Genomic DNA, 14,291 nt, shown 5'->3' with positions numbered 1-14,291 from the left:
CCGTGTGACCCGTTCCTCCCTTCCTTCCTCTAAAATGGCCACAATCAACAAAAAAAAAGACTGCGACGGCCGACGCTTAAAGGATAGGTAGAAATTGGATGATTACTTCACTAAAATACGCAACAACTGTGTCTGCCTCATTTGCAAAGAGACAGTCGCTGATTTTAAAGAGTTCAATGTGAGGCGATATTAACAAACAAGACACGTTGACATGTAAGACAAGATTACAGGGAAGTTACGTGCGAGAAATTGAAGCTAGTTTAATTTTACAGTAACAGTATTTCACAAGAGCCCGACAGTCCAAAGAGAACGCAACAAAGACTAGTTGCAAGATTGTTGAAATTATTAATAAAAAAAAAATACCGTATTGGCCCGAATATAAGACAGTGTTTTTTTGCATTGAAATAAGACTGAAAAAGAGGGGGTCATCTTATATTTGCGGTCTAGACCCATACCCATTCACGACGCTAGATGGTGCCAGATATCATTGAAGCGATGTTCTGTCATGACAGATCTCAGCTACTCGCCCCATTCACGACGCTAGATGGCGCCAGATATCATTGGAGCGATGTTCTGTCATGATAGATCTCAGCTACTCTCAAGTTTAACCAGTTTGCATTATTTTATCTCAATGTTTTTCCTTATTCAGATTTGTTTCAAGACTACAGTTACAGTTAGACTTCACTTTGATGGTGAATGCAGTTATTGCTATTTTTTTGTTTTATCACAATAGATTGGTTTATTTCCATTTCAAAAACCAGAAGCCATTCATTTACGAATGTGATTGCACTTAAGTTGACATGTTTAAATGTTCAGATATGAAGATTTGAATGAAGCAAAATAACATGCTTTTACTCTCAAATATATTGTTATAATAATCTGTTTTGGATGTACTGTAATTATTTTCTGTATAAAAATTAATTTGGTGTTCAAAAAGTCTTTTTTCAAACTTGAGTCTCTAAAAAGAGGGGGGCGTCTTATAATCCGGGCCGTCTTATATTCGGGCCAATACGGTAATAAAGCAAATGTGACACACAGAATGGCTTGCTAAAATTTGCTGAAATATATTGTTCCACGTAAATGACGTCAGCCAAGGTCGGCCCCTCACATTTTTACCACACCAAATCTGGCCCCCTTTGCAAAAAGTTTGGACACCCCTGCTCTAGTTTCTTTCCCTATCGAGCAGTGGGTGCTGCTGAGGCCCTCCACCGTCACAAAGCACTCATAGGTGGACATACTTTGAGCCTCCCCTCATTTAAAAACCAGCATCCACCACTGGTATTAACTCATGTCCATATGAGAGACGCTAGCAGGGAATGATCTTTGCCAGCTTTCTCAGTTCAAATAAATTGGACGTCTATCCCTATCAATGGCAGGAAATATTAGCAGCAGCATCAGTATATCAGTCTCTTCCAAAGGTTATCCCTGTCCCAATTGTATCGCCTGTCACAGTCAGGAGCTTTTATGCAGCGGCAGCCGCTTTATTGGGTGACATCTCTGCAGTTCTTGCGGTGAGAAACATCAGAGGGCGGCGAGCTCCGACATGTCTACGAGGAAGCGGTTAAGAGGGATCAATTGAAAGATGATCGGCCGAGCGACCGCATCAGGAAAGGTGTCAGAGGCCCATCTGAAGCCCCTCCGAACTCGCTGTCATAACCGGCGGCTTCTGTCAGCGGGGGTGTAAGGGAAATGCACACCAGGCATGAATAATAGATTGTCACTGATATTTTTAGGTGAGTTTCCATTCTCGCAGCTCATCTCTGAATTCTCGGCTTTTTACTTATTTATGGCCGCAGCTTCTGCCACTTCTTCTTTTCCCTCGTCTTTGTCCGGTGGAGAGCCAACGCTGAGTGCTTGTTGACAGCCAGGGAAAATGTCAACGAGGGGGAAATGTCACCGTGTTTCTCGTACACGAGGCGCTACACGAAAACCCTTCAGGGTGTCTGATGGAAGCGTGAATGCGGGCTTTTTAACCGCCGGCTACTGGAAATGCTGGGTAACACAAATAAGAGTAGTCATAGAAATTCTGCTGTGATGCGAAAAGACAGATAACAATGCTGAACGTTAACATAAAAGTGCAAAATTGCACACACGGGAAAAGATCAGCTGCTAGCAGCAACTTCAGCCATCAAGGTTGCCGTAATTCGTAAAGATTAAATTAAAGCAAATTGACCATTTTTTTACGATGTTCGTGAATTCAATATTTTGACAGGTGGGCACTCCCAAAAAATGGGCAGAGATATTTGCTTTTTTGATCAAAACTTGATAACCACATGATGTATTTTTGGATGATTAACTCATCTGCTCCCAAAAACGTATAAATATGTTTTGTTATTAATTGTTTCAGTGTCCCGAAGACGTATTTAAAAAAGCTGAAAATCCATTTTAAAGCAATAAAACTGCTCACTGGAGGGCAGTAGCGCATTAGGTAATACCCGCAACCCGATACAACGGCAACAAACGGCCAAGCCACACGGCGGAAGACGACCGAATGGATGCCAGGCGGACGACCGAGCAGAACAATTGGTAGGACGCCCGGGATGCCAGGCGCTGGACGACCGAGCAGAACCACCGCGACCACTAGAGCAGCGGACAGGGGTGAAAGTGGCTAGAATTTCTTGCCGGAACTCCCCAACGTGAAGGTCAGCCATGGAGCCAGAAATTTTGTTTATTTATTTATTTATTTATTCATTTTGGGGTGGGGGGTGGGGGGGGGGGGGTCAAACCTCCTAAAACTACTGAAATGCAAGGAAAACTGTTTTGGCACAGTTATTTCTATAACACATACAGAAACTTGATTTTCATTCAAAATTGTATTTTTTTCAATGATTTGCAAAATAAAAGTTCCCTCATTTTCTCACATACTAAATGTCAAATCTCAATTTTAACTACTTAAGAACATAGGATGTATATTAAAATTGAAGATAATGTAAACATTTACTTTTGCTTTCTTTTTTTTTTTTTGTAAATAATAATAAAGATATAAGTAACATACATTCAGAAAAATAAGTAGAAATGACTTGTATTATGCAGAGTGAAATAGAATATATTTTGAAGATTGCGCAAACATTGAAGTTTTTAAATCATAAGGAAATGAATAAGTAGCCTAACATAAATGAACAAATATAAATCCAAAGTGCACATTGACAGCTAAGATGTTCTGAACTTCCCCATCAGAGCAAATAAAACTAAATATGATAAATAAGCCTCCTCAACTCTATCCCTGCTTTGAAAGATTTGATCCATTTTCGTTTGCATTGCCCTTTTTGGTCACATCAATTCAACTTTTTTTTTTTTTTTTTTGCTTTTCCGGGAAACATGCACATTTGAACCAATCAGAGCCACCTCTGCTGATCACATGTCAGTATGTCAGCCAAGTGAACGGATAAATGAGTCCAGGTGTTTTGCATTGCTGCATGCATTCGCACATTGATGTGACTCATCATCGTCAGACTCGGATAACTGCAGCAGCTGGGGAAACCATGCCGTCCGTGGAAAAAAATAAATAATAAATATCGGTGAAAATGGATTACGCTACACAAGCACTATATCATGCTTGTTGTTAACACTTGCGTATGTAAATCTGAATTTGGTAGATTGTTTTCTTCTTGGAGCTGAAATGCCTGTGTCCCAGCTTAGCATTTTTTTTTTGTTTACATAGCATTTTGACAGTTGCCGTCATATTTTTGGAATCAAAGCACCGTGTACCGGAGCAGCATTCCGGCCCTGAATCTTATGCCGGAACTGCGTTCCTGACCGTTCTGGCCCACTTTCACCCCTGGCAGCGGACAATGCCTTTTGAGTCCGTGCTGCTTGCGAGCAAAGCAAAGCCAGCAGAGACTCAAAAAAAAAAAAAAAAAAAAATCATCTTTATGAGACAGACGGCGATGAGGGAAAAGTGTAACCGGCTGTCGCGGCCAGAACAGCGTCATGAGTGTCATCTTTCAGTTAGTTATGTGTAAATAAATTGTTACTTTGCTATCAAAAGCTCTATTTCTCTTGTTGTTTATCTTATTTGGTCAAAGGAAACATTATTCAGATGTTTGGGATGTAACTAAAGCAAAAAATAGCTGTGTATAGACCCTACCCACCGACGTCACAAAACCACGTGCTCGCTGTATGGTTCCGCCCACTTGTCCGTCATTTTGTCTCTGTATTAGCATTGGTTTCAATTGATCGAGGAATTTAAAATGCATTTCATGGAAGACCCGGTGCTTTCTGATGCCGTAAACTCACTGGATGTGTTGCATAAAAGGCGTTATGTGGAAAAGCTTCGTTCTATACAGTCGCCAGATCCATATTTGATGCCCAAATCGATGTTTTTCGACCCACTGTCTTCGCCCTGTCTGCCTGACATCTGCTACGCTGATATTTACAATTATCTTGTCCACACAAAATCAGCCTATTCTCACGAAAATTTGAAAAACTTCAAGAGCTTGGAGGCTTATAAATACTTCGTTGCTGGTTGGGTGAAACAGGTCCTCGTCCACGAAAATTCGGCAGGAATCTATCTTGTGCTTGGAAAGGTGAGTTACGAAATTTTCAATTCAAAATCTTTTGTTATTGCTAACATCCACTGTCAAGTCTAATGTATTTCATGTCGTTTGTCAATGGAGTTAAGGCTTTTAATGTTTATATGGTTTAGCGATAGCACTCTCACTACATACATACGTGTATGTTGTCGGCGATTAGCCTAGCAATGATCTTAATTGTGGTTATTTGTCAGCCCAAAACCCTCTAAGTATATCTTAAATGCATCTTACCGGATATAAAATGACTACTACATAGTCTGTGGTGATTTTTTGGTGCCCAGTTTTCACGTCGAATTGCAGCCGTCCATTTCGCTCTCCTCTTTGGATCCCTTGGAATACGGTAAAACTTCAAGTCTCTCCTTCCATCTTCTCTGTTAGTGCAACCAACAGCCACACACGCCTTCACCATTTTGATTATTAATGTTAAGGAGCAGAAAAACACGCCGTAAATAGGAGGAATGTACGTAGCCGTAACAGGTTAACACTATGTTTTGACGGACAATTGGGCGGTACCATTCAGGAGAGCGGAGTTGTGACATCACGTGGGTAGGGTCTATAAGTCAAAGTTATGTTTGAAATGTATGCTTTAACAAAAAGCTCAATTTCTCTGTTTTTTCATCAGAAATTGGAAAATTGCTCAAACTGAGCTATTTTCTAACGTTTTGGTCTACAAGTGAGACCTACATCACCAAAAGTCTGTGATAATATAAAACAACACTATAAATAAATTAATTAATTGAATATATAAATGAATACAATATAAACAAAAATAACCAAAGTAAAAAAAAAAAAAAAAAAAAAAAAAGGAAAACAGCAATGCATTCTATTTATAATATTTTAAAACCACTAAAGAATTTTGCTATTTGACAAAAAAAAACAAGCATCTCCAGTGGGGAAACCATTTAGAAATTCAAATTTCAAAATGTATATCGTCCTACAGTACATTGTTAATCCAATTCACAAAATACACCTAAAAAAACACTTAAATCAAGAACAAAAGTTGTAAACAGTATTTGCCAAAAACGTACGTTTCCACCAAAATTTGACAAAAACTTCCCCATTTATTTACAATGACCTCACCAACATAAGTTAGCTTTTTGTTTGTTTGTTTTTTTCAATGCATTTGTATTTAGTTTAAAGGTATATTTAGCCTATTTTTGTGGGAATATGTGTCTGAACCATTTGTTAAGAGCGTTGTAAAAAAAAAATAAAAAAAAAAATATATATATATATATTTTATTGCATTTAAGTTAGCGGACTTTTGCTATGTAAGTTCGCCAATTTTCTTTTGTTCTGCATCCGATTACTCAATTATTCGAACTAATTAGTTCATCGATTAATCGACTACTAAAATAATCGATAGCTGCAGCCCTAATATGCACTGTTATATTGTTAATTTAGCTATGGGGGATGGGCAACGGTACGGTCTCTTTCCATGCTGCTCCTCTTTGGTAGGACATTTGACTACTGTATTCTAGTTTGATTCTGTAACCATTATGTATCGGGAGTTATGGCACTGAACTTTCTATGGCTCTTTGGACGTTTACGATTAGACTTCGACTTAATGGTTGGTTGTGTTGGATAACTTGGAGTGAAACTTTTTTAGTTTGGGGAGGGGGGTGGTTCTGTATTTTTGATTCTGAATCGCGATTCTGAATTTGATTTCTTGCCCCGTTTCCCCTGAACGTTTTTCTTTCCACCCTTCTCGTTCAGTGTCCCGTTCGGACTTTCTTGCCGATGACTCTTATCTTGGGTCCCATTGGGCCATCTATCAGTACCCCCCTCTCATCTGTCAAGTTTCGGGGGCAGGCAGGTGGTGTGTGGACCCAAGTGCAGGGACAGGGAAGCAAGGCAGAAAGGCAGTGCAAAAATGTTTTAATTACCAACAACAACAACAAAACAGAAAAAAAGTAACAAAACAACCAAAAACTCTTAACAAACAAAAGTCAGGCTCATAAATCAACTTACTTTCGAAGCAGGACGAGGAACTGGGGGAAAAAAACACTGACATGAACATAGACATTGACAATGCCGCGACAAGACTCAACAAAAATGGGGAGCTTATATAGACACAAAGACAGGGTAATGAGTCAACGAGTAACAGTTGGGTGACACAGGAGGATGCAGTTTGGATGATACACTAGGAGCAGGCACAACAGTTGAAATCAATGGGCAATCACAGGGACAAGTCACACTAGGAGAAAACAAACACAAAACATAACAGATCCCAAAGCGTTCCCAAGCCAGCTGAGAGATAGAAGCCCCTTTCAGACTCATATCCCTGTAAATACCAGTGTAAGGTAACGTGGGATTTTCCCGTCATGGCTTTCAGACGTGGAGAGAATAACACGGGTTGGACACTTTCAGACTTATCCCGCGTTGGCGTTTTTGGTCGCATCAGGAACAAAATAAACCACAAATTCCAAATATGGACAATGGACTGACTCTTCCTTGGCTATACGATCCTTTAGCAATTTAATTTCGTTATGTTTCCAGTTTAATCTGGCTATTTCCAGTTTGCCATGTTGATAATTGCGATGTTTGTTTACCACTTTTTGTCTTACTGGAGGATGCAGGTTGGATGATACACAAGGAGCAGGCACAAAAGTTGAAATCAATGGGCAATCATAGGGACAAGTCACACTAGGAGAAAACAAACACAAAACCTAACAGGATCCCACCGCAGGAGCTGTTTGAAGTGGCTGGGGAGAGGGAAGTCTGGCCTTCCCTGCTAAAGCTGCTGCCCCCGTGACCCGACCCCAGGTTAAGCAGTAGATGGATGGATGCCTGCCATTGACAACGATAGCTGTCTAACTCATTTAAACTGTGAAGACCGGCTGTGAATGTTCATCTTTCAGTGCTAATAACGACGGTAAACATCTATCACTGTCTATTGAAGCCAATGCAAAGGTGTTAATGCAAATAATATTTTTTTTAAGCCATTAAAAACCATATTTGAAAATCAAATAGCAAAATGTGTTACTCCTGTGTTTGGAAAAATGATGGTGCTTGAACTAGGACACTTATAGTATGCGATTCTTTTCATGCCAAAACACAGTCTGGCTAAGAATAGTGACGACTGAAGCCATAACCTTCACCGTGAAGAAATTATAACACGCAACAGTTTTTATTTTCCCGACATGATAAAAAAAATATGATAATCGCGAAAGCAAAAAACGTGATATTGTCAAGTTTTTTTTCAGTTTTGATGCTTATTTGTCGCAAGTGAAAACAAAAACAAACAAAAAAAACAGGCGGGTTCCAAAGTCGCATGCAAATAAGGTGACGAGAGTCGCGCGAGCGATTAAAGATGAAGCGCCTAGGAAACAAAAGCGAGTGGGGGGGCGGGGGGGGTTCTTGTGAGACTGACAGCCTTTCCCGTCGAATCTCAACACGCCGCCTCTGGGAGCGGGCCTCAGATGGATTACGCTAGAAGTAATCACAATACATGAATACGAGATGCCGTTCACTTGGCTTGAAGGCTTTTTTCCCTCCGTGTTTGTCCATCATCATCCGTCCGTCATCCGTCAAGCGGCGCGCAACCACCGCCGGCTGTCCATTTCACCCTCCATTACTCCATCCAGCTGCCTTCCTCCTCGCCCAAAAAAACACCCTCTGACACTTGCTTTTGCTCGTGTTATTTATAGCGCAGTTGTCTACGGCAATAAAGTGCCGAATAACTCACGGAACGCAATAACGAGCAACAAGCGGGCTCCTTGCTAATCTTATTTCACAGCATTTAGTCTTTGCGGCCCCACGCTTTTACACTTAAAACAATTCATTATCGTCCTATTGGAACATATTGGAGGGCTTGTTTATTGTATGTAATTGCTTTTAGATGAATACAAGTAGTGTGTTTGCTCTTCTGTCCTAAAGATCACACACTTAAGGCAGTGCTTTTACATTATTTTCTGTCACACAGCCACTAGGAAGTTGCCTGGTATACTAGACTCACCGATGTTCCAGCGATTGAGTCTGGCGACCGTCCGGCGGGTTATCTTTTTGATGCCATGGGGTGAGATTTGCATGGAGCCCCAGATCGAGGGAGATTATCAGTGGTCTTGTATGTCTTCCATTTTCTAATAATTGCTCCCACAGTTGATTTCTTTACACCAAGCGTTTTACCTATTGCAGATTCAGTCTTCCCAGCCTGGTGCAGGTCTACAATTGTGTCTCTGGTGTCCTTCGACAGCTCTTTGGTCTTGGCCATAGTGGAATTTGGAGTGTGACTGACTGAGTTTGTGGACAGGTGTCTTTTATACCGATAATGAGTTAAAACAGGTGCCATTAATACAGGTAACGAGTGGAGCCTTGTTAGACCTCGTTAGAAGAAGTTAGACCTCTTTGACAGCCAGAAATCTTGCTTGTTTGTAGGTGACCAAATACTTATTTTCCACTCTAATTTGGAAATAAATTCTTTAAAAATCAAACAATGTGATTTTCCTTTTTTTTTTTTACCGCATTCTGTCTCTCATGGTTGAGTTTTATCCATGTTGACAATTACAGGCCTCTCCTCGCCAAGACGTTTGAGCCAAGTCCTAGCTAGACGGTTACTTAAGCTCTGAAATGACGATGTCAAACGAACGTGGGGTTTGCCGACTTTATACAGCTGTTCATGACATCAATACTTGCTGAATAAAACTAAGATAAAATGAAATTAAATCAGTCTCATCTTCAATAACGGCAATTCAAATTTCTATTTACAAGTAGCTGCATATACAGCAATAACAAACGATTAGCATGTATCAGTTAGCGTCCGCACATAATCAAAAACAATCACATAAACTCGTCCCAAGTATTCGACCACAATTGAAAATGCATAATAACCAGTGTCAAAAGGGATTATATACCGTCGCCTCTGGATGCTTCACATACAACAAATGTGCGCGCAGGCTGTCAGCTCTGTCACTCGACTGCTCTGTGTGTGCATGTGTAGGGTGGGTGGGCGCATGTACACATGCGCCCACCCATGTACATAAAAGCATGCATCACAACACAAAAGTCAACATTTAAAAAACAAACAAAAAAAAAACAAGATGCAGGCGCCGTAAAGTCGAAATAGTCGGGTCAAATGTAACCTGGGGACTACCTGTGTACAATATAATAAATACATACTTCCTGGAAATCAGTCTAAAATATCATTAAAATCCGAACTACTTCTTCCGATCTCAAGATCCAGACGGTTAGCTGTTTAGTGACAAAAATAAATAATTACAGACAACCAGGGGCGGACTGGTAATCTGTGGGTTCTGGAGGATCACAGAACGGCCGGTGCCCTGGACGGCCGGCGGCCGCCATTCATTATGCATCAATGTTTTTATCCCCCCTATCCTCTGATTATCTACAGTTCGCATCCAATCCGACAGGTGGCAGCAATGCGCCTGGTTTTTCACCGCCAATCTGATAGACTAGGAACGACGAAAGCACAGAGTAGCCTTCATTGGTTCCTTCCTTGTGGAAGCAAAATAGCGACGAGTGTTAATGCACAATATGGATGGTGGTGGCAAAAAAACTGAAAAGAGCAGGGTGGCGCAGAGAAGGTTAGAGAGAAAAAATTAAAGAAACTGGAGAGTGAAGCATTAAAATGTCATAAATCGACAAATATTTTCGCAAGCAGCAGTCTGGCTGCAACGGCCACGTCGGGTAACAACAGCTCAGCTCCCGGCGATGGTGAGAGGGAGCTGCAGCCGCTCTGACGTGCAGACGGTGCTGGGAGAGAGAAAAGAAGAGGGAGGGGGCAACGATAAACTGTTGGAAGTTCCCCAGACAAGCGCAGGGCAAGTAAATTGGGATGAAGAGGGTTACTTGCTCTGTAAACTGGCAATTGTTATCCATCAGGTAGCTACATTTTAAATCAAATAAATGACAATTAAAGGGTTCGTGCCAGCTAGTCGATGTACCCGTTTGCAATCGTGTCAAGTTACAGTATGCTAGTCCTACTATCCCTCTCCTAAGAAAAAATATTTTAGCCGTAAAACAATGTATGCACACGCAGCATAGCAATATTAATTCAGAAGAAATATAACAAAATATTAATAAAATGAATGGTTTTACTTTAAAGTTTAGGTAGTTAAATTGATGTTATATACATTATTAATCATTTATATATCGTTTTGTTTTCTGGTTAATACTTTCCAATGAAGTTTATGTATACAGGATTTGTCTTGAAATGTGTATTGTATTTTCATTGAAATTTATTATTTGTATGGCAAGATTAATTATGGCAGGGGTCTCCAAACCGGTCCTCAAGGGCCGCTGTGGGGCCTGGTTTTTGTTTTAACCGATCGAGTACCGACAGTTTAACCAATGAAGTTTCTGCTAAAACAAGCAGCACCTGACTGCAATCAACTGATTACACTTGTAAGACACCAGATTGGTGCAGAGGTTTTGTCTTGTTTTGTTGGAATGAAATCCTGCACCCGCCGCAGCCCTATGTGGAATAGTTTGGAGACCACTGAATTATGGCATAAACAATGAAGTCATTTTATAGACAGAGATCTATAGAGATATATTATAATCAATTGGATACGTAAAACTTGCTTTGAAAAATAAATTCTTTCATTTGTTTATTCAGGTTGATCATAGAGCTAGTACAGAAAATGAATCCAACTCCAGTTCAGCCTTGCAGTACTTTGAGCGCCCGTAGTCAGACAGTCACAGTCTAGACACATTTTCTTCATTTTTCTCTCAAAGTGCACGAAATTGGTGCATTTTACAATAAAATGTAAAAAAAAAAAAAAAATTCTCCCGGGAGGGGCATGTTCCCGGACCCCCCTATGGGGTCTGTGTTTCCCTTCGTATAGCGATTCTTATGGGCTGGGCTGAGTCAAAGTCCAGGGCTGCTTTTTAGTCCCAGTCCGCCCCTGCAGACAACTCTTCTCTTCTCTCCTCTCTGTCCCTGACTGTCACCTTATGCTTAGCTATTATTAGCTTATAGCTTAGCTTAACAGTACTCAGTAATGGAGTGTAGACCTTTGAACGATGCAGGAGAAATGATGCAGATAGTCTGAACCTTCAATTTTCAGATCATGGGATGTTTTACAACTTGCATGACTGTGTTCATGAGTGTGTGTATCAGCCCATAGTTGAGAAGGCAGACATGTCCTTCCTGGGATATCTGCCCTTGAATGTATGTAAGAAACGCCTTCATTGACAGCATTTTTTTGTTTAACACAGCATTCTTCCCTCGTCTCCCTCCATAGTTAAAGTGAAGTCAAATGCTACATAGCCTATGCGTCGTCATATTTCTTGGTCTTGGCTTTCGATTTAGAAGGACTTTAAGGCTACACTTGATTCAAACCTGCATAGGCTATCCAAATTATTTCAATTCTAAGATAACACAGATCAGAAGAATCAGCAGGGACTCACTTGGCGTCGAAGGGGCTGGGGCCACGCACCACGTGGGTGCTCTCGCGGCCCACCAGGAAGCGAACGCGATCGTAGAAGCTCTGCGACTTGCCCCGCTCACCCGCCGACAGCTGCGTCTCCTGGATGATGTCCAGGGGGTCCGGTGAGCCCACGCACAGCGAGGTACTGTGACAACTTGACTGGAGACAGCAGTCCGGATCCATGCAATCCATGAGGCCGTCTGAGGAGGTCACGGAAATAAGTATGCTACTTAAGTAGTAAAACTACAATATATTAGTAGTAGAGGCCGACCGATATGGGATTTTCAAAGGCCCATGCTGATATCACCATCTTAAAATTTTTCTTTTGCCGATTGCCAATATCAAAAGCCAATATCCAAAGCCGATATTTACCCTTGAGTTGTTTTCGGCATGTTGTAAGAAGCAATGAAGACAAAATGGATGACAATTTCCTTAAGTTGGCAACTAATTTATTAATTAATTAGTTGTTGCAGCCTATTTAAGAAGCTAGTTTAGACAGTAAGATGTCCGAAAATTGGCAAAAATGTTAATTGTTGTTTTTCAAAGTAAAAGCAGATTTTTGCTCATGTCCTACTTTGACTTAACAAAAATATAATGAAGAAATCTGATAATATTTACAATTGAGAGTTATATACCGTAATTTCCGGACTATAAGCCGCTACTTTTTTTAGTTTATTTTGAATCCTGCGGCTTATAGTCCAGTGCGGCTTTTTGTTGATTTATTTTGGTTAATTGGCAACACATGCCTCCTAGCATGCATTGCAGCACTACAGATGTAAGTAGCAATCAAAATTCATGTTCTGTGCTAACTATTTATTCATTTACTGTTCCAGTTTCATTAATTGCTTTTTATGGTATTTGGTAACACTTTATTTGACAGCGGCGTCATAAGACTGTCATAAGACCGTCATAGTTAGGACATGAGACTATCATGGCCATTACTGAATGCTTATGACAGATGTCATTAAGTGTCATTCAGCAAATTATGTTACCAACTCCATTTATGTTCAGCTTGGGTCTTTTACATCCATTCAAAGTGAGATAATTTGCCGAATTAAACTAAATGATAACTGTTATAAGCATTTCTTAATGCTCATGACAGTGTCATGTCATAATTATGTCTAATTGTCTAATGACAGTCTTATGGCGCCAATGTCAAATAAAATGTTACCAAATACCATAACTAGCAATTAATTAAACAACAGGAACAGTAAATGAAAAGTAATAAGTACAGAACATTTAAGAACGTATTTTGATTGGTATTTACATCTGTTGCGCTGCAATGCATGCTAGGAGGCATGTTGGACAACAACAGTGTTGACAGCTGGTGACATAAAAGATTGACTGTCTCCCCCAAGGGAGCAATGATGGCCAAATGAAGCTTTGCAGCCAATTGGTTCAAAGCTTCATGGTGGTTCATTTGGTCTTCTGACCGTCGTATGATGCCGCTATCTAATGAAGTGTTACCAGTTATTATCTTTTGGTGTAAATATCCCATAATACAGTGAGGACAGCTGCGGCTTATAGTCCAGTGCGGCTTATCTGTGAACAAATGCCGTTTTCCTGTCACATTTGGTGGGTGGCGGCTTATAATCAGGTGTGCCTTGTAGTGCGCAAATTACGGTATATGTCATGATTTCAAGAATTTAGACAAGTGTAAAGTGAAGAACGTCCTAAACGATTAATCGGTTATCAAAATAGTTGTCGAATAATTTGCTAACTGATTCGTTGTAGATTAATCGATTGTTGCACCTTTACACTTAGATTATGGAAGGCAATTTAACTGCTGCTACTTCACTTCTATTCACACATATTCTATGTGCAATATTAACGTGCAATATTCTCTGTCAAACTGCTGCTACTTCACTTTGATTATTTGCACTGCCTGAACATAGGACATAGATCTCATACACATTTTATATTTATATTTACTTAGATTTTATACTTTTATACTCGCAAGTCACTTTTGAGATTTTAACTTATCGTGCATTGTAAAGGGAAATGCTCCACAATTTCATTGTACAACTGTATAATGACAATAAAGGGCTATTATATTCTATTATATTCTATCAAAAAATTGCTTGGTGTAAAAAAGTCCTACACCATAGTGACAAGAATGCCAACTGTGGGTGTGCACTTACTAGGGCTGTCTTAAACAATTATTTTCTCCCGACTAAGCTATCGAATAGCTTAACGATTAGTCGATTAGTCTAAACGATGAATATTTTTTAAGAATGTAGTGCTTATTTTTTGGTTTTGCTATTATAATTTACAAAACATTTCTGAACATTTATTTAAATTGAGTGAGAGTTTAAGAAGACCCTCACCATGTTAAAGCTAACGCTAACATGAATGCTACGCTAATGCTAGG

The 14,291-nt window shown here is 40.1% G+C and overlaps 1 protein-coding gene across 13 annotated transcripts in view; it reads right to left on the bottom strand.

Annotated features, from left to right (window-relative positions):
- tenm4 (teneurin transmembrane protein 4) overlaps positions 1-14,291 on the bottom strand; it is a 630,468-nt gene that overhangs the window by 227,910 nt on the left and 388,267 nt on the right. For all 13 annotated transcript variants that reach the window (XM_057839253.1, XM_057839252.1, XM_057839254.1 and 10 more), the window contains one exon: positions 11,901-12,120. In XM_057839253.1, coding sequence (XP_057695236.1) covers positions 11,901-12,120 — 220 coding nt within the window. The remainder of the gene's footprint in view (positions 1-11,900; positions 12,121-14,291) is intronic.

This window comes from Corythoichthys intestinalis, chromosome 6 (genome assembly GCF_030265065.1).
Source record: "Corythoichthys intestinalis isolate RoL2023-P3 chromosome 6, ASM3026506v1, whole genome shotgun sequence".
NCBI classification, from domain to species: Eukaryota; Metazoa; Chordata; class Actinopteri; order Syngnathiformes; family Syngnathidae; genus Corythoichthys; species Corythoichthys intestinalis.
The sequence above is the reverse complement of the archived record's forward strand: the minus strand, read 5'-3'. Positions and strand labels throughout refer to the sequence as shown.